The sequence below is a fragment of the Lissotriton vulgaris genome, chromosome 10 (assembly GCF_964263255.1).
Source record: "Lissotriton vulgaris chromosome 10, aLisVul1.2, whole genome shotgun sequence".
NCBI classification, from domain to species: Eukaryota; Metazoa; Chordata; class Amphibia; order Caudata; family Salamandridae; genus Lissotriton; species Lissotriton vulgaris.
This window is the reverse complement of record NC_141698.1, coordinates 914,790,470-914,809,028: the sequence shown is the minus strand read 5'-3', so window position 1 is coordinate 914,809,028 and position 18,559 is coordinate 914,790,470. Positions and strand designations below refer to the sequence as shown.

At 45.9% G+C, this 18,559-nt stretch overlaps 1 protein-coding gene across 1 annotated transcript; it reads left to right on the top strand.

The window, feature by feature from the left end:
• On the top strand, positions 1-15,761 carry LOC147689007 (uncharacterized). Its single transcript, XM_086939853.1, has 4 exons — positions 1-310; positions 12,462-12,560; positions 13,305-13,427; positions 15,214-15,761. The coding sequence occupies exons 1-4, from the start codon at positions 1-3 to the stop codon at positions 15,612-15,614; spliced, it is 933 nt and encodes a 310-aa protein (XP_086795979.1). The 3' UTR covers positions 15,615-15,761.
• Positions 15,762-18,559: the final 2,798 nt, after the last annotated feature.

Here is an 18,559-nt window from a genome sequence, read left to right as displayed (position 1 = left end):
ATGTGTGATGGTTTGTACCTAGTGAGACTAATTGATGAGTTAACTGGTAAAAAATGTTCCCAGAAGAAAAAACATATTAGAGAAGAAAGTGATTCAGAAGATGCGGTATTAGAAGATATTTATACTAGAAAGCCGTCACCTTATCAACCAGTTTGTACATGTACTTTTCCAAGTGCCCCACAAAGAGAAATAATTGATGAGACATATCCTGAAACAAACCAGAATAATAAAAGAACATCTGAAAGAGTAGAGACATCTCCTGAGACAAATCAAAGCAATAGAAAAACACCCGAGAGAGTAGAAACAGGATGTAATTCAAATATATCAGGAGAAAATAGTAATTTTACTGAAACTCCAGTTCAAAGAAATGAAACCTCAAGAAATGGAAATAGAACAAAAAGGTATGAGGGATTGCCAGATACATCAGAATACATTCGTTCTGCGAATGAATTAATACAGCAGTTAACTAAAAGCATGGAAGCAGTAACAGTGCCTGTGACAATTGGACCTGTTCTTCCAGTGTTTGATCAAAAAGAAATTAGACATTCAGCTTTAACTGTTCCATTAAATTCAGAAATACAGAAAGTGACTGAAACATTTTATTCAGATTTAACTGAAATACATCGAGAAAATATGATGATGCCTGATTCAACTTTTAATCAAAGTTTGTCATGTAAAACCCCAACTGGTGCAGATTATGATTCAGGATCTCCGGTAAAGAGTTTGAGTAAAATAGATTTAACGCAAACCCCAGAATGTAAATTACTTTATGTTGCAAAATTGAAAGCAGACATAAAAGAATTAATAATTGGAACAATTGGAACTGACAGATTGAAGGCATATCAGGATGATGAATTACTATTTATTTGCAAAAGCATAACATGGAAAACGAAAAACAAATATGATCAATTAGAGGATATGGCTTTTGAATTAGAAGTAGATTTAAGCAAGCAGAAGAATTTGCACAAAAATTAAATAGTGGATTTCTCTGAAAAAGACATTGAAAATATGAATACTACGGGAAGAATCACTCATATAAAAGATTTAATTGTGATTTTGAGAAAATGGGGTGAATTAAGTAAATGGAGAGCAAAATGGGCAAAGAAAAAAGATGAAGACACAACAAGCTTAGCTTTTCCTGTCAGAGAAAAGGAAAAAGTAGTGAATGAGTTTCCAATGAGAGAAATAGCAGGAGGTGGGTATGTGCATGTCCCATGGACTAGACAGGACATTTTAATGCTTACAAATGATTTTCCTCGATTAAGAGAAAAACCTGTAGAATGGTATCGACAGGTAGACAGATTTGTGAAAGTTTCAAAAGTTTTATGGGTTGATCTTGATGGATTCTTTGACATAATAATAATAAACTTTATTCAGATTTTTTTAAAAAGATCCATAAAAGCAGTACATGGTAAAAAATAGATCTGCAGTGCAATATAATTACAGATAACTTTAAAACAGCAAAAAGGAGTTTCGGTAATTTACACAGTGCTATTACATTTAAAGGTTTTTCCTGTGTCCGAGTATACATTTCAGAAAGTTTAGAACATGGTAACATGTGGCTTCGGTATCCAAAAGCTGCAAGCTCAACATGGCTACTCGACATTGTCTAAGGCCCCAAGATTTTAAAAGAGTCAGTAACCAAAGTTTGCGGTGTTCCTGATAAAATTTACAGAACAGAACAGTGTGAAGAGTGGTTTGTTTTGATTTCCCATCGCATGGACATAGAAGTGGATTTGGGTCCCAAACATTTGGCGTTGGAAAAGCTACCAGTTTGTGAAATATATTCAGTCTGAATCTTATCAGGAGAAATCGGTCAAAGGTGCCAATGTCGAGATTTAAATAGGGCTGCATTAAAAGAGTAGATTGGACCATTATTGCGTGCTGTACCGACTGTTTCCCAGCTTCTGATTGTAATCTCAGATTACCCAAATGGTCCAAAGCTCGTGTTTTTAGGTTATTTTTTGAGAGTTCTCCAATTTTTTCGGGGTTTGAATAATATTTTTCTATTCCAAGGTCAGAGAGGAAGGTCCGGATATAGGCCAGCCATTTAATTTTTAAAGCGTAGTCCAGGGACATTGCATCTGCCAGTATTGTTTTTGTAATGTCGTTTTTATCTGAAGCCCAGATACGTCGCCATAGGAGGAGTGGTTGAATTTTCGCGAGATCTTCGATATATGGAACGCCCAATTCTGAGTGACAGGCGTAAGTCGAAGAACTTTTAGGGGCAGATAAGAGGAATTTGAAAAAATTGTTTTCTGCAATTTGCAGAGAGGTAACATCCGTATGGCCCCATAATCCTGCTCCATATAAGGCTGTAGATTGGCATTTGGCTTTATATATGGTCATCAATTCCCTGGGCGGACGTTTTCCTAGTTTTTGTGTAAACGACACCAATGCGGCTAGTGCTCTTTTAAAACAATGTTTTCTGGCTTCTACTGCTGGCTTCCAGGAGAGTTTATTATCTATCATGACTCCCAGATAGCAATATTCGTTTGTAGAGTCTATTTTTTGGTTGTCAAGATAGATGGATTTTTGCTGTATCCTCCCAACCCCAGCCTTCATTACGAAAGTCTTTTTTACGTTTATATGAAGGTCGAGGGTTCTCATGAACTGCGAATATCTGTTGAGGGATCTCTGGAGTTCGCGGGGGGTTTGTGCGAGGAGGACGGCGTCGTCCGCATAGAGCAGAGCGGGGATCGGGCGATGTTTGGCCAGTGGAAGGTCACGGGCACCCTTCAGGAGCTCTACCTCCAAGTTGTTGGTGTAGAGGGAGAAAAGGAAGGGTGCCAGGACACATCCTTGTCTAACCCCACGCTCTACTCTGAAGGACGCCGTCAGTTCCCCCTTTGTGCCGTAGCGAACTCTTGCGGATGGATTAGAATAGAGTTCCCTTAAAAAGTTCAGGAGTGATGGTTCTACCCCCATTTGTGCTAAAAGGGACCACAATTTTGTATGGGAGACACAGTCGAAGGCCGCGGACAGGTCTACGTAGGTCATATACAGTTTTGCTTTTTTTGCATGCACGTATTTTCCGAAAATTACCGATAAATTTAGGGCTTGTTCCACAGTTCCCAGTCCTTTTCTAAATCCGAATTGTAGGTCGGATAGGATGCCACTTTCTTCCGCCCAGTCCTGAAGTCTTTCTAGGATCACTCTACCTGCTATTTTCCCCAGTGAATCCAGCAAGGAAATTGGGCGATAGCAGGCAGGATCCATGCGGTTACCTTTTTTGAATATCGGCACCATGATGGACCTTGTCCATGACTCCAAAATTCCTATTTTTGCCGTTACGGTGCAAACCCTTGTTAAGATCGGTGCCCAAAGTTCTGATTGATATTTAAAAAAGTCTGCCGGGACTCCGTCCGGGCCTGGAGCTTTTCCTTTTTTGGTTGAGTTCAGTGCCAGAAGGATCTCGGAGATTTCGAAATTTATATCTATAGGGTATGGTAGGAATGTTTTTTCCTCCTCTTCCGTCTCTTGATCAGAGGTTGGTTTTTGGAAGATGCTGGTAAAATGTAATACCCAAGTAGCTGCGTCTATAGCAGCTTCAATTTTTGGGCACGTGTCGTCTGCCAAGAAGGGAGTTCTTATAATTCTCCAGAAGGCTTGAGAGTTTTTTTCTTGGGCACTGGTGTGGAGTTCATGCCACAGCGCTTGCTTGAGTTCCTCTTTCCTCTTTTTCCTTGTTTTGTGATATTCACTTCTGAGGGTGGCTATAGTGCGAGGGTCCCTTTCATTTTTATTTAAGGCTAACTTCAGCTTTGTGTGAGCCTTAGTACACTCTTGGTTGAACCAGCCTTTGGGCCGGGATGGACCGGGTTTTTGTTTTGCTGTAAGTAAAACCTTTAATTTGTCCATAATTTGGGCAAAGTTATTTAGAAGCTCTTCGTCCTTTGTTGCTATATCCAAACAAATTTTGATTTGGGGATAGACTGATTTTATTAGCTCTTGAGTGAGTTCTTCTGGATTTATCCTTCCCCATTTTATTGAGTACCCGTTTAATTATTTATCCATATTGATATTTTCCTGGGTCAATGCATTGGCTATTGTTACTGGAGAACATTGTTGGTAGTTTAATACGACTTCCAAATTTAATATTGCATGGTCACTTTGAGGATTCGGTTTGACTTCAAAGTTTTTTACTCTTGATTGTAAAGATGTTGATATTATTATGAAGTCTACCGTGGTTTTATAGCCTCTTCCTAAGTAAGTAGGTGCTAGTGAATTATCTCCATGGTCCGAGGTGTTTGCTATCTGGAGATCCAGGTCGGATAGGAGATCATTCATTTGTCTGCCCATGTTGTTATGCGAAAAATGGGTGAGTGAGAGGCCTTCTTCTGTCACCATGCCAGGACATTTTCTTTTTGGTTGGGTACAGGGGTGAAGGTTGAAATCACCTGCCCATATTATTGTTGCCGGGCCTTTTTCTCCTTGTTTCATTCTGAGGGTGGTTAGTTTTTCGTGGAGGTGGGTCAGGACTCCCTCAAAGTCTAGCTCATCCAGGTTGTTATAAAAATTAATAATAACCATTGACTCTTTTTTCGGGAAGGAAAGACCAAGGATCTGCAAATTAGATGCCAGTTCTATGGCCTTTATTTTGGCGTTTTGGATAGTGTTGGCTACGTAGATACACAAGCCTCCCTTTGGTCTACCTATCTGTCCCGGCTTTGCAAACGAGGAGTACGTCTTGTACCCCTGCAGGTGGTGTTCTTGTAATGACCATGTCTCCTGTATGCATATTATTTGGTGGTTATGCGTATGATGCATAATTGTCCCATCTTCTATTTTTGTCCTTAGTCCAGCGATGTTCCACGAGATCAGGCTCAGGATTGTTGGACTATCCCTTGAGCTTTTTACTATTTTTGATTCATTAAAAGTCTCTGGGGCTGGAAGGATCTCTTGGTCCAGGGGGACTAATGGAGAGTCCGTGGGTTCAGATAGGTCTGTGTGGATTTGGGAGTGTTCTTGTGGCTGTGGTAGTCAGTCAACGCACTCTAAGGCGCTATACCTATTTGCTAAATGAAGGCCGTTCCAGCTATCCCAGCGTGTGGGATCACTGTGCTTTCTCCAGTGATCCTGTCCACTCCATTCATCCCTTTCTCTGCCTTGATGATTAAGGCCTAGTGGGTTGAATGGGGGGAGCCGTCCTTGCCGCGGCTGCTGCCATTGATGAATATTATGTTGCGTGAGTTGTTGGGGTTGCCACCACTGTTGGGGAGTGTGATGTAAATATTGAGAAGGATGAGCAGGTGGTTGGGTGACGGGATGTGGAGTTTGAGGAAATTGAGAGGGTGGTTGCCACTGGAAGGCTGATTGTTGCGGTACTTGTGGAAATCGTGACATGTGTGGGGGCTGCTGATATTGATCTGTATTGTATTCTAAGGGATTTATGGGCCCAGTGTTTAATGGGAAAGCGGGACAGGGGAAATGTTGCCTTGAGGATGGGGGTAGGAAATAGGACAAGGGAAGGGGATTTATTTGGGTGGCGGGTCCTCTGTTGGGTGAGTTACAGATATAATTTGATGCCCCTATCTCCCTAAATTTGATACTGATGACGTCCCCCGCGATGGACTTCGTGCTTCTGCCGACCCAATCTCCTCTACGTGCGGAGAAGATATCACCCCTGATATGAGCGGGTAAGGGTTTGTGGAGTTGGAGCCACTGGGCACATTTGTTCCTCAACTCTGCGAAAGTTTCTCTTACGCCCTCCTTCAGTGGGGGAACAGCTGTTAGCACCACCACGAAGGGAGAAGCTTCCGGAGGTAAATTGATTAGTTTGGGCCGTGACTGCTTGATCTTAGGTTCTAGTGGTTTTTCAGGGAAAGGGGTCTCTACTAGAATGGTGGTGTTTCCATTATTACCTTTTTCTTGTCGGTTGTTTGTTTTGGTTTGACCTGCTAGGTCTATTTGTGTTGCGGGGGGGAGATCTTTCGCGACCGGGGTGTCTGGGGGGGCATCTGAATTGCTCCCTTTTTTGGCTAGAAGTTGTATTGCTGACGCCTTTCTAGTTGGTAAAGTGTTAGGCTTGATTGTTGTGCCTGTTGTTTGTTTGATGGTAGGTGTTTTTTTTGGGAGTATTTCCTTTGCCCCGTGCGTTGGAGCGGGACCATTACCGCTTGTCTTACAACTGCATTTCGTGTTGATTAGTGACGTGAGTCTGTCCAGCTTTGATATTAGCGGTTTAATTTGTGCTGTAATTGTGGCTTCGAGGTCTGATTTGAGGTCCATTACCATGTTTTCCACCCAGCAGGGGATACCTGCCGAGGAGTTTGAGGTGGGCGTGATCAGGTTGTGATTCTTTATTTTTATTTTAGATTTTTCCTTGATATTTGGCATAGCCTTGGGGAGGGTAGAGGTGTTTTTCCTTGTTTTAGTTGGTTCTGAGGTCAATACTGGATCAGGTAGTGTGGGATTACTAATGACACTCTGGTCTAGTTTTTCGGTTGGTGATTGGCAGGCTTCTAAGTCTGGGGTTGCCTCAAGGTCGACGTATGATTGATCGGAATCTGTTTGGGTTACGGATAAATCTACAGAGTTTGGAACAGTCAACGTGGGAACAATAGTTAGTGGCAATGGTAAAGAACAATTGTTGGCAACCTGATGAGCAGGGGAGTTTGCGGTGGCAAGTGAGCCTAACGAAGAGCGTTTGACCTGCATGAGGTCCAGGGAAACTCTTTTTTCCAGTAGAATTATGCTCTTATCAATGGTATCGTTTACCCTGGATATGAAAAGGTCTATGGGACCGGTCACTTGTGTCACCAATGTGGCTTTTTTTGACGTGCTTCTAGTTTTGGGACGCATCGTGATCGTCGATGATGTGAGTCAAGGATCGTGAGGGCCTGTGGGGACGAAGTGAAATGCAGGGTGACAGGGCCGGGGCCGTCCTCTTTCGTCCTCGAACGGCCTCAAATGGCCCTGTCTTTGCCCAGTCTTCGCCCCGGGCTGCGTCCCGCGCTGCGGGAGTGTTGAGCCGAGATATAATGGGCGTGTTAGGCGGGGGGCGGGCCGGCGGGGAGAGCGGACCGGATGGTCAGTCCGTGGTCTTCGCAGGGACTCCTGGATGTTGTAGTCCCTGCACACTCGCAGCCCACGCCTTGCCTCGCGCCCCTGCCTCCGCCTCCAGTGACCAGGTGCTGTGGATTACAAACGCACTCCTGTGCGCATCGGCTCCCGCGGAGCGGGAGCGGCAAGCCGTGTGGGCGGAACTGCCCTTGGATTCCTCGGAGAAAATGGTAAGCCTCTGCCTGTAGGTTTGAGCGTCCCAGGAAATAGCAGGGGAAAGCGCCTTTTACACTCTCAGGCGGGCGGGGGCGGGCCGGCGGGGAGAGCGGACCGGATGGTCAGTCCGTGGTCTTCGCAGGGACTCCTGGATGTTGGAGTCCCTGCACACTCGCAGCCCACGCCTTGCCTCGCGCCCCTGCCTCCGCCTCCAGTGACCAGGTGCTGTGGATTACAAACGCACTCCTGTGCGCAGCGGCTCCCGCGGAGCGGGAGCGGCAAGCCGTGTGGGCGGAACTGCCCTTGGATTCCTCGGAGAAAATGGTAAGCCTCTGCCTGTAGGTTTGAGCGTCCCAGGAAATAGCAGGGGAAAGCGCCTTTTACACTCTCAGGCGGGCGGGGGGCGGGCCGGCGGGGAGAGCGGACCGGATGGTCAGTCCGTGGTCTTCGCAGGGACTCCTGGATGTTGGAGTCCCTGCACACTCGCAGCCCACGCCTTGCCTCGCGCCCCTGCCTCCGCCTCCAGTGACCAGGTGCTGTGGATTACAAACGCACTCCTGTGCGCAGCGGCTCCCGCGGAGCGGGAGCGGCAAGCCGTGTGGGCGGAACTGCCCTTGGATTCCTCGGAGAAAATGGTAAGCCTCTGCCTGTAGGTTTGAGCGATTCTTTGACATAGTTGTTCCATCAGATCTTTGGATGGAATGTAAAATTTCTATAGATTGGCCTAGAGAAGAATTTGAACGAGATAAAGTAACAGGTGCTCCTTCACAAGAGGTAATGAGAAAATATGAACAGGTAATTGTATTTTTGAAAACCAAGATTCCCCCAAAAGAGGTAGATTGGGTTAAAATAGATAGAACAACGCAAGAGCCAAAAGAATCAGTATATTAATTTTATGAAAGATTACTGCTGGTATTTAGCATGGTGTAGAATCCCTCAAGGGTACACCGAGAGTCCATCCATTTTTAATCAGTTGCTAAAGAAATCTTTGGAAAATCTAGATTTCCCTGGAAAATCTACGTTAGTGCAGTATATTGAGGATCTCCTTGTAGCTGCAAAAACAATAGATAACCGTGTAACGGATACCATTACTCTTTTAAATCATCTGGCAGATGAGGGAAATAAAGTGTGACCTGCGAAATTACAGTTTTGCAAGCAAGAAGTAAAATATCTTGGTCACAGAATTGCAAAGGGATTCAGACAAGTGACAACAGAAAGAATAAAAATGATTCAAGCAATGCAACCTCCAAAAACACAGAGACAGGTTAGAATGTTTCTAGGAATGGTAGGTTATTGTCGCCAATGGATTTGTGGATTTTCGGTAATCGCAAAACCTTTGCAGAGATTGACAAAAGCAGACATAAAAGACCCAAATAGATTAACAAAAACTTAATTAGAAGCTTTTGAACAGTTAAAGAAAAGTTTGTGTGAAGCTCCAGCACTGGGAATGCCTGATTATGAAAAAGAGTTTGAGCTGTATTGCAGTGAAAGAGAAGGATGTGCATTATCAGTTCTGATTCAAAGACATGGAAAACTGAGAAAGCCAATCGCATATTTCTCAGCTGTTCTTGACCCTGTTGCAAAAGCATTACCAGGTTGCTTAAAAGCAGTAGCTGCAACAAGTGTGAGTTTGGAACAAAGTGAAGGAATAATAATGGGATTTCCTGTAAAAGTATATTTGCCACACTCAGTTGAAATTCTCCTTACCAGAAGCAAAACACAGCATTTGACAAAAAACAGGCTGACAAAATATGAAAAAGTTATTCTTGGATCAGATAACGTTTCAATTGCGAGATGTGTGAATGTAAATTAAGCATGGGCGAATTTTGCGAATCTCGCGTTCGCGAATTTTGCGGATTTGCGAATTGGCAATCCGCAAAATCCGTGAATTCTCGCGAATTTGCGGATTTTTTTTTTGTGTTCGCAAGTGTTTCTACCAGTTCGCGAGGATTTGGTACTAGTTCGCAATTGCGAACTTACTTGTCGGCTCGCAACGGTCGCGACTATGTTGTTTCTACGTCTGGTTCATCATCACAGCCTCCCAGCACCCTCTGTTTTACCACTGGCACCCTCTCTTTGACCCATGCCACCCTCTGTTACATCAATGCCACCCTCTGGTTCATCATCACTGTAGAAGATGGGGGGGAAAAGCAAGCCCACCTGCCCTGCTTGAACTGACATGAATTAATTTGGGGTTAGTTTATTAACAACACCTGCCCTGCCCCAACTGACAATAATGAATTAGGGGCTAATTAATGTGTCACTGAAAGAATTTCAAGTTCCAGCCTGGCACCTGCTTGTCTGCTCCTTTAGCTGTAAATAAGGACCTTTGTGGCATACAGTTAAGGTCAGAGCAGGGTCACACAATAGTTGCAAGCAGGCAACCGAATTCTGGAGGGCCCCCTCAGGAAGCACTACAAAGAATCGTTACAAATCATGAGGTTGACCTTTTGCACCTGCTCATTGCTTTTGCTGAAACCGTTTTTCGTTTTTTTTCGCGCTATTCGCGGGGCGCGGCGTCGTGCGAAACCGACCGCGGAAGCCGCCAATTCGTGCGAATGAGCATTTTATTTTTTTGCGGCTTGTTGTTTCGCGAGTTTTTTTGCAGTATTCGCGAGCCGCTTGCAGCGCAACACGCGAATTTACCCCAAGGTCGAGTACGGGCGCGGCCATTTTGTTTGCGTGACGTATTTCCGTTTCCGCCCGCTATGTATAATCTCGCGCAGTAAGCGCATTGCGAGTAGAGGTTCGCACGAGATCGCGCGGGAAATCTAGAGGTTCGCACGAGATCGCGAGGAAAATCTCGCGCGAACTTACTTTCGCGCTCGTGAACGGGCGCCGGCCATCTTGTTTTTCATTCATTTCCTGTGTCTGGGCATGGTGTTTAATCCTCTTGGTATCTTTGCCATCCTTTGCTTGTTTTCAGTTTTTTTTTACGATTTTGCTTCTTATCTATCCCTCTCTTTTCCTAGCTGTATATTTTTGTCTTTTCTGCTATTTTTCTTTACTTTTAAACTACTTTTTTAAACTCTTTTCTTTTCTTCTTCCCTATCCTATTCTTTCTTAATTTTCTACTTCTTCCTACCTTACCTGCCCAGACCATGGTCAAGCCAGGCGCCGTGAAGCTGCCCAGGCACTTGAGGGCCGCAGCGGCGGCGGGGAGTAGTGCTGGACCCAGTGCCAGGACAGCATGCGGGAGATTGAGGGGGGAGCAGGTGACGCGACGGGAGATATTCAGCCCGGAGGAAGTGGGCGCGCTGGTCTACTTCGTCCAGCGCCGCCTGCCCAGGACCATCGCGGGAGGCGGCAGGATCGCGGCCGGCGGCTACAACATGCGGGAGCGCCGGAAGCGGTGGGAGAAGGTGTGCTGGGCCATATCCCACCTCTACGGGGTCCAGCGCACCTACAGCCAGGTCACCCATCGCTGGACGGACCTCCTGGACCGCGAGCGCGACCTGCTGGACCAGCTCGGCTTGGAGATCCCCGGGCTTGGTGAGTAGTAGTAGCCATTTAATCACTCACTACTATGATGTTTTCTCCTGCTCTGTGTTGTTGTATTGCAAATATTTGTTTTTTACATGGAGCAAGCCAATTACGCCGCTGATGACGATTACATTGTAGTTAAATTATATTTCAAAATCTTCTGTGCATTTCAGGTGCACTGCTCTCCTTCTCAGTGGCGTTGCTACTATGCTTATTTGTTTTCTATTTCGTGGTCTCATTGGCCTGAGTAACTATTATGTATGAGTGTACTTTACAGAACTGCGTAATGCTAGACACTAGGGGGCAGATTACATTTACAAGCCCCTTGCGCCACGTTTACGTTGCCTTGCGTGACGCAACAGCGGCGTAAACGTGCCGCATCCCTGCGAGTCATTTACAGCATGACGCATCTAGGGAGATGCGTCACGTTATAAAGCCATGGGCCTGCACCACAATGGGTGCGTTCCTAGTACGCAGGGTGGGCGGTCCAGCGGCTGTGCGCCTCGCAAAATTGCCTGCGTGAAATCTACAAGATTTAACGCAGGCACTTCTGCGACGCTGCTACGTCAATTCAATTCCTTATGTCTGCTCGAAGCAGGCGAAAGGACTGACACAGCATGTTAAGTATTGGGTGGCCCTGAGCATTACTGGAGTTGCATTGCGTTGGAGACGTGACTCCAGCGATGCGCCGCTCTTACGTGACGAGATGCGTCACGCAAGTGCCTACCCTTGCACCAGGGCGCGCCGCATTGTAAATGAGGCACATCTGCCGTGTCGCAAGGGTAGTTTTGCGTGACGCATTTGATCTGGCGCATCTCTGGAGATGCGCCAGAACGCGTAAGTAAGTATGCCCCTAAGGGGCAGAATTGCAATTACCGTCGCATCCCTGCAAAGTAGCAGGGATGCGCCATTAATTGTGCGGCCCGCTACCACCACCAAACATGGTGCGCCGTATTTGCAATGCGGCGCACCATGGGCCCAAAACGTCACCGAAACTTTACTGCTGGAGTTGCGTCGCAACGATGGCGCAGCTCCATCAATGCTCTGGGGTACCCTATCTCCCCAATGCTGGGTCAAGCCGTACGTCTGCTTCAAGCAGGTGCAGGGTTTGTGTGACGCATCATTGTCCTAAAGGTGACTGATTGAAATTTTGTAGATTTCCCTCAGCCACTATTAGGATGTGTTCCAGCGCAGGAATGCCCTCCCTTGCGCCGGAACGCCCCCTGATGGCGCAGGGCTTTATAACGGGATGCATCTCCCAAATGCGTCACGTTGTTATAATATTATACGCCGCACCATGGCGCCCTTTTTTGTTTAGCTGCTGCGTCACAAAAGTCACGCAAGAACGGCGCAAAAGAGCCGCAAGGGCTTAAATCTGCCCCTTCCTTTGTACCCCTGACAATAAGAAAAATAGTGGCGGTGGATTGATAGTTTGACTATTTAAATGACTGGTAATGTAGCAGGCAACTGTTAGTGTTGTCACTGATCTGACTGAAATCACAATGGAGTTTGTCTGTCACTTTGCGTCTTGCCTGCGGACTTCTGCCTGCCAGTCCTAGGTGAACGTTTCAGTACTTTGTTTAGTGAGTTACGTGACTTTCGAAGTCACAGGTCCGCAAATAAATGAAAACTAACCATAATCAATATAATTTCGCGGAAATATTTTGTTATTGTTCTTTTGAAATGTTTGATTTGGTTGACATTGACAAGCAACAATCATCCATGTTTTCTGTTCTTTCTTTCATGTTGTACGTCAGCTCCCCCCAGGGGCGAGAGGAGGACACAGGAGCAGCAGGCGGCGGATGCTGTTCAACAGGGCCAGGATCGGGCAGGCGAGGGCTCCTCTGCTGGCCCCAGTAAGTTTTCATTTTAGACTAGTACCTATTTTTCCTAGCGTTCCTCATTTGACTTTTTTCAAAATTGTCTTTGCTCTTCTTGTAGACTGTATCTAAATCCTTATCCTGCCTCTACTATGACTCCCTGTGGTATTACTAGATTATTCTGATTAGTCTGTCTGTGTAGCTAACTAAGATTGCACGGTTGGCGAAACTCCCATGATTCTAGTCAGCAATAGCTCTATCAACTTAGTGCAGTCCTCTGGGATTGTCCATAATGTCTTTTGAAGTGTTCTATCTGGACTCATGCTTGCAAAAATTGCAAAACCTTTCGCTCAGTCACTCTAGTCTGGACCAAAAAACACAGATTGTATTTAAGTTTAAAAGCTTTATTAAAAGTAAACACATTTATTAAAATGAAGTCATAATAAAACTAAACGTTTAACTGATAATGGAAAAGTGGTTAGTGCTGACGATTAATTGAAGACATTTCTTGTGGTCGAGCCGAGCTCTCACCTGGTTTCAACTTGATCTTGTTGTTAGAAGTCCATCTTCTGTCTGTGTGGAGAAAAATGGTGCGTGTTAAAAAAACAGCCTTCATCAGTTGTGCCAAAAAGTGCAGCAAGACAACCTTCCCTGGAAAAAGGGACATTTTTTTTAACTTTAACGTAGACAGTCACAAATTACATTGTTTTCACATGTCTTCATTCCTAGACCAAAGACTAGTGAGTGCTTTATTCTAACATTCTTAAATGTACTTTGTAGGTGGAACATCTGGTGGCGGGGCCAGTGTGGAGGTGGTGGTGCTCGACACGGAGGCGGAGGGCGATTCTTCAGGGGAGGAGGCGGCGGCTGTGAGAGTTGAGACGGTGGTGGTGGCGGCCAGAGGTAAGCTCTTATATATTCCTTACTTATTGAGATTGAAGACTAGCTGGGAAGGCAAGAATATGAGATGCATGGCTGGGTGAATGATGAAGCAATGATGGGTGGAAGGACAACAGCCTGGGTGGGTGACACAGAAACTGTATGTGTCCATATACCTGGATCATGCTACTATCTGACTCTTAGATAGCATATGTGTATCTAGAGCAGGGGTACTCATAGTACGGCCCGCGGGCCGGTGGTGGCCCGGCAAGCCTTCCTTGGCGGTGCGCAGACCTTGCAGACAATCACTGCTCCCCCGGCCCCCACAGAGCAGAGGCTTTTTTGTATTTCACCTGTTAGCGCCCCTGCATCTCCACTCTGACAATCACTGCTCCCCCGGCCCCCACAGAGCAGAGTGGAGATGCAAGGCCACAAAGAGGTGAAATAGAACAAAGCCTCTGCTCTGTGGGGCCGGGCAAGCAGTGATTGTCAGGGTGGAGAAGCAGGGGCGCTACAACAAACAAAGCCTCAATAATATGTTAATGGTCTTTTAAAGACCTGTTAAGTACTTTGGTGTTGTTGTCTGTGTGTGCGCGTTGAGGAAGCGGTCTCAACCCGGGCTGAAGGCTGACACAGATAGACACACACACAGTGAGATGACAGAGGGGGAGGGAGAGGGAGGGCAGGAGGGAGAGAGAGATGGAGGGAGGGCAGGAGGGAGAGCAGGAGGGAGAGAGATGTATGTAAATGCTGGGTCTGGTGGCTCAGTGGATGAGGGCATCTGCTGCAGGGACCTGTGTGCAACCTCATGGTCACAAGTTATCGTTTTGCTTTAGCCCCGCCCCCTCTGACTCCGCCCCCACCAGTGCGGCCCTCGGCCCCAAACTACACTGTAAATGTAGCCCCTGAGAGAAAGTTTGTGAGTACCCATGATCTAGAGAGAGTAGACGGTCAGTGGATGAACTAAGTGTAACTTTGAAGAGCATGTAACACTGCACCCGCACGTCCGTTCCAGTGTAGGAAAGGCAAGGAAAAGAACTTTTAATTTTGTCCAAATACTACCATAAATAGTAGCAGTAGTTTGCATTGCAAGCACTGCATAGATCCGGTTATTACGGTGGCCACTCCCTACCTCTCTTAATAAGTTTAGTAGTACTCAGTCATTCATGTGTGGATGTATCACTGGTCACTCAATAAAAAGCAAAGCACCTAAAGTCATCCCATATATAAGCAAAAACATCCCATGTGAAGTGATAGATAATCAGATTATTTATCTTCTTCAATTTTCCATTTCTAGTACTCATTTCCACTGTAGGGTGAAAGTTAAATTAATTAAGCAGTAGCCCTTGAGTTGTAACAGAGTATTCTCAGTGCCACCCGTAATAGAAAAGTAAGAGCTTCACCACCTGCATGTACTGGACGGGTACAGTAACGCAACGCAAGTCTAGGTCACTCCTCATGGCGTGCGTCTCTTTTTCTCGGGTGCAAGTTTACTGCGCTGGCATTATGCCGGCTTGCAGAAAATAACGTACCAATTTTCCAAAACAAGAGATAAGAAGAAGAATAAGACTGGTGTACTTTCATAGTCGACTCCAATGGAAGTCCACAGTGCTCGTAGAATTTGTTCCTTAAACTCCCACTAATGTTAGAGCAAGGATGAAGAAGTGTGAGGTTAGATAGATACTGGCCTCAATAGTTATGTAATGCGCTTGCAAGTTGCTAGTTGTACTGCAACACAAATTTCTGCTGAATGATTGAGTTAATCTTAAAGAGCATTGGTTACAGACTATGTCTTTCTTTCTTCATATAGATGCTCCTTCCAAACGAACAAGGAGGAAGGAGCTGGCTAGAGCGGCCCGGCAACGGAGGATCGAGGCCACTGTTGCGGAATATCGGCGGCTGGTGGCCCTGGAGGACGAGGAAAGTGTGCAGTCGACAACAACAACAACGTCGTCTGCATCGGCCTCCGTGGCCCCACGGGCTGCCACCCAGCACAGTGGTCCACCCAGACTGAGCCGGGCTGCCAAAGGCAAACGCCACCGCCGAGCAGCAAGGCCAACAGCTGCCTCTCACAGGCATTGCACCTGCAAGGCAGTGAAGGCACGCCTGCGCCGCACTACCCTGATGGTGTCCCGCCTTCAGCAGGAGCTCGCCTTGCTCCGCGAGGAGCATGATGCCCTGGCCCAAAAAGTTAACAGCATCCACCCATAGTGTCCCTTGCCCCTTTTTTAGAGACTTTTGGGGGGTGGGAATTGGGAGTTGGGTTTTTGGGGACTTTTGAAGGACAATCGTTGGGGTTAGGGAGGGTCTTGCGGGAGATTATTTTGTTAGGGATATAAATATACTTTTTCAAACTTTATCTGAGCATACCTGTTTTTTACTGCTTGCCTGGTGGGTGGGGGTTTAACGTTGACTGTTTTCCTGAAAGTTTAGTTCTATTTTCTTCCTTTAAGTGTAAATGCCCAAATGTTTTCAACACTAAGTGCCTCTCACAGACTAAGTGAAGTGAATCCAAGAGTCCTAGGACTTTAGTAGTACTACCTTCAGTCTCTTGTCTCTCGTACTAATACTCCATTATACCCCCAAACCACCAAACGCTTATCTTACCTGTAATTTGTGTTTGAAAGTAGGGCTAGACCCAGGGCTGGCTCCACGGGAAACACCGAATAAGGTTGGCAATCTTGGTCGGATAAAATTTCCTCATAGCGGTGGTACTAGTGGTGTGACACAGTGGCAGTTGCATGCCTATGAAAAAAAAGAAAATGAAATCTGGTTTGTCCTCCTGAGCAATTCAACGGTACAACTGAGAATATAGCAGGTGACAGAAGTACAGTAGAACAGTGCCACATTGTAGCCTAACAAATGGTAAAGTATAACTACTAATTCGGTTGAAGTTCTTTCACATTAGCAATGGTTCTTTGTCAAGCAGAGTAAGAATATATCCTCGGATTTCTTCACCAGCCTGTTGCTATCACCTTATCCTCCCCAGCAAGTGTGTGGATTTATTGCTGTAATAATAATTTAGTCACACATCAATCAAAACCACACAGCCCGGGGGAAGAGGGTTAGGGTTTAAAAAATGGATGGGTACGGGGTTTTTGGGAAAGGTTTTGGGAGACAAGAAAAAATAGCACAGCATAGACAAACAATTGTGAACATAAACAAATCTTTGGGTACAAACCTATCCATCAATCTTTGAAAGTGCATGCACTACTGCATGCATGTCAGTGAAAAGTAAGTAGTACATTCGACAACTGTGGAAAGAAAGAATGCGACAGTACAGGGCCTGTGTGGAATTATTGATAACGATATTCAACATAAGGTCTCTGTAGCCAGATACCCGAGAGCCTTGCTGGTCACTATAAATCCATTCACAACAACACTCAATGGGGTTGGTCTGGAAGGTGTCAGGTTTACTCCCCGTGATCCAGTCGATGCAAATATGGTTCCACCTCCAAATGTCACCAACACCCAGAAGTGTAAACACAGGGTGTTCGAGCCATTAGGCGGGGGAGAAAAATAACAAACTAAAATAAAAAATGTGGGATGGGTAAAGGTAGGGTCAGCAGGGAAAGGATACCTGTAACAGAAGACAAGACAGGCATCAGTGAAGTGCTGTCCTAACATACAAGGCTACTCTCATATAGTCTCACTAAATAACCAAGGAAGTAGACAAGTACCTGAGCACCAAGAAAACATGACCTTGGATAGGAAATACTATAGCCCTTCTGCCACAATCTGTGAGGAAGGCCTAAGAAACACATAAACATATAGTTAACGAACACACTCCTGTCGCACCAAACACACTCGCGTTATACTAAGACATCAAACCCACTACTCACAACATACCACAAACATGGTAGAGGACTCAATGTACAAAGGGGGTTCCAAATAGTCAAAGCAAAGATGTATGGTCCAACAAAAAAGAAGAGGGAAACGGTAGTGTGTAGGAAGCAAGAACTACAACACTGCGCTCTCTAAGTAATGACCCAGTAGAGAATCTTTGGTGAAGGTCAAACAGAAAAACGTAGTTGCGACCACCACTGAATTCTGCCAACAACACACCCCACGGTGCACTACACAAAGAGAACTGGGGTAGCCTGTAGTTACCTCACTACATGCCCAGTTATGGAGGTCCTTTGAAATACACAGTTATACAACGGAGACGCGTAGTTGTCCTTACTACCGCGCTCCGTTTTAATAGTACAAAAACGATCCCCGATGTGAACGGTAACACGTGGTATAGACCGCCACTGTGCTCCGCCACACACAATTCAACCAAACAGGAATTCAGCAAAGGTAGAATTCTGTTAGAAAACAGTCACAGAACCTCCCTTAACAATCCGTTCAGGCAGTAATCAGCTGACCGCACGGGCGGCCGAAGAGTTTAGAGCGGCTTTACCTGAAGACGCGTGAAGTCCGTCTACCGCCAAGGACAGAACACGGAAGCGCTCCCCACTGAGCCTCAGGGGGGGGGGGGAAGGTGATAGTCCACAGGAGACACGATAGAAAAGCATGCAGAGCGTCCGCTCTCATGCCGGTGCAGAACAGAAACCAGAATAACGCGCAACAGGAAGCGCGTCTGTTCGCCAGATAAACTTCCTGCAAGTCTCCCGCCTACTCATGGGAAATGTAGTTTCATAGTACGGTAGGCGCTTAGGGGCTGCGTAACCTGACAGAAGGTATAGTAGATAGAAAAGGAGAAATTGCTTTTTTTCTAGGTGTCCCCTCACTCACCAGGGTTGCCCCTTGGTGACATGCTTCATCATTGGGGCCATCCCAGTCCTCTACGGCCTGGGGCGTGCTGCGACTTGCGAATTACGTAGGAGCACTTACAAATGACTATGTGTGGTGCAGATGTGATAGTGGAGTGGACTAAGTGATGTGTTAAGAGATCAATTTAGAAGCCGAGAGAGAGCCAAGAAATGCAGTCACAGTCAGAGAAAAAGGCAAGGGATACTGTATCTATGTGGTTGTAGTGGTCCTGTTGGAAGTGGTAAGTAAGTTGCCTGCAGAAAAAAAATCCTCCTATTAGCGGCACTCCTCCATTGCAGCCGACGCTTCGTCCATCGATGTTGGTCACCAGAAGACACCCTGTAAAAAAAAGCACAGCATAGACAAACAATTGAACATAAACAATTCTTTGGGTACAAACC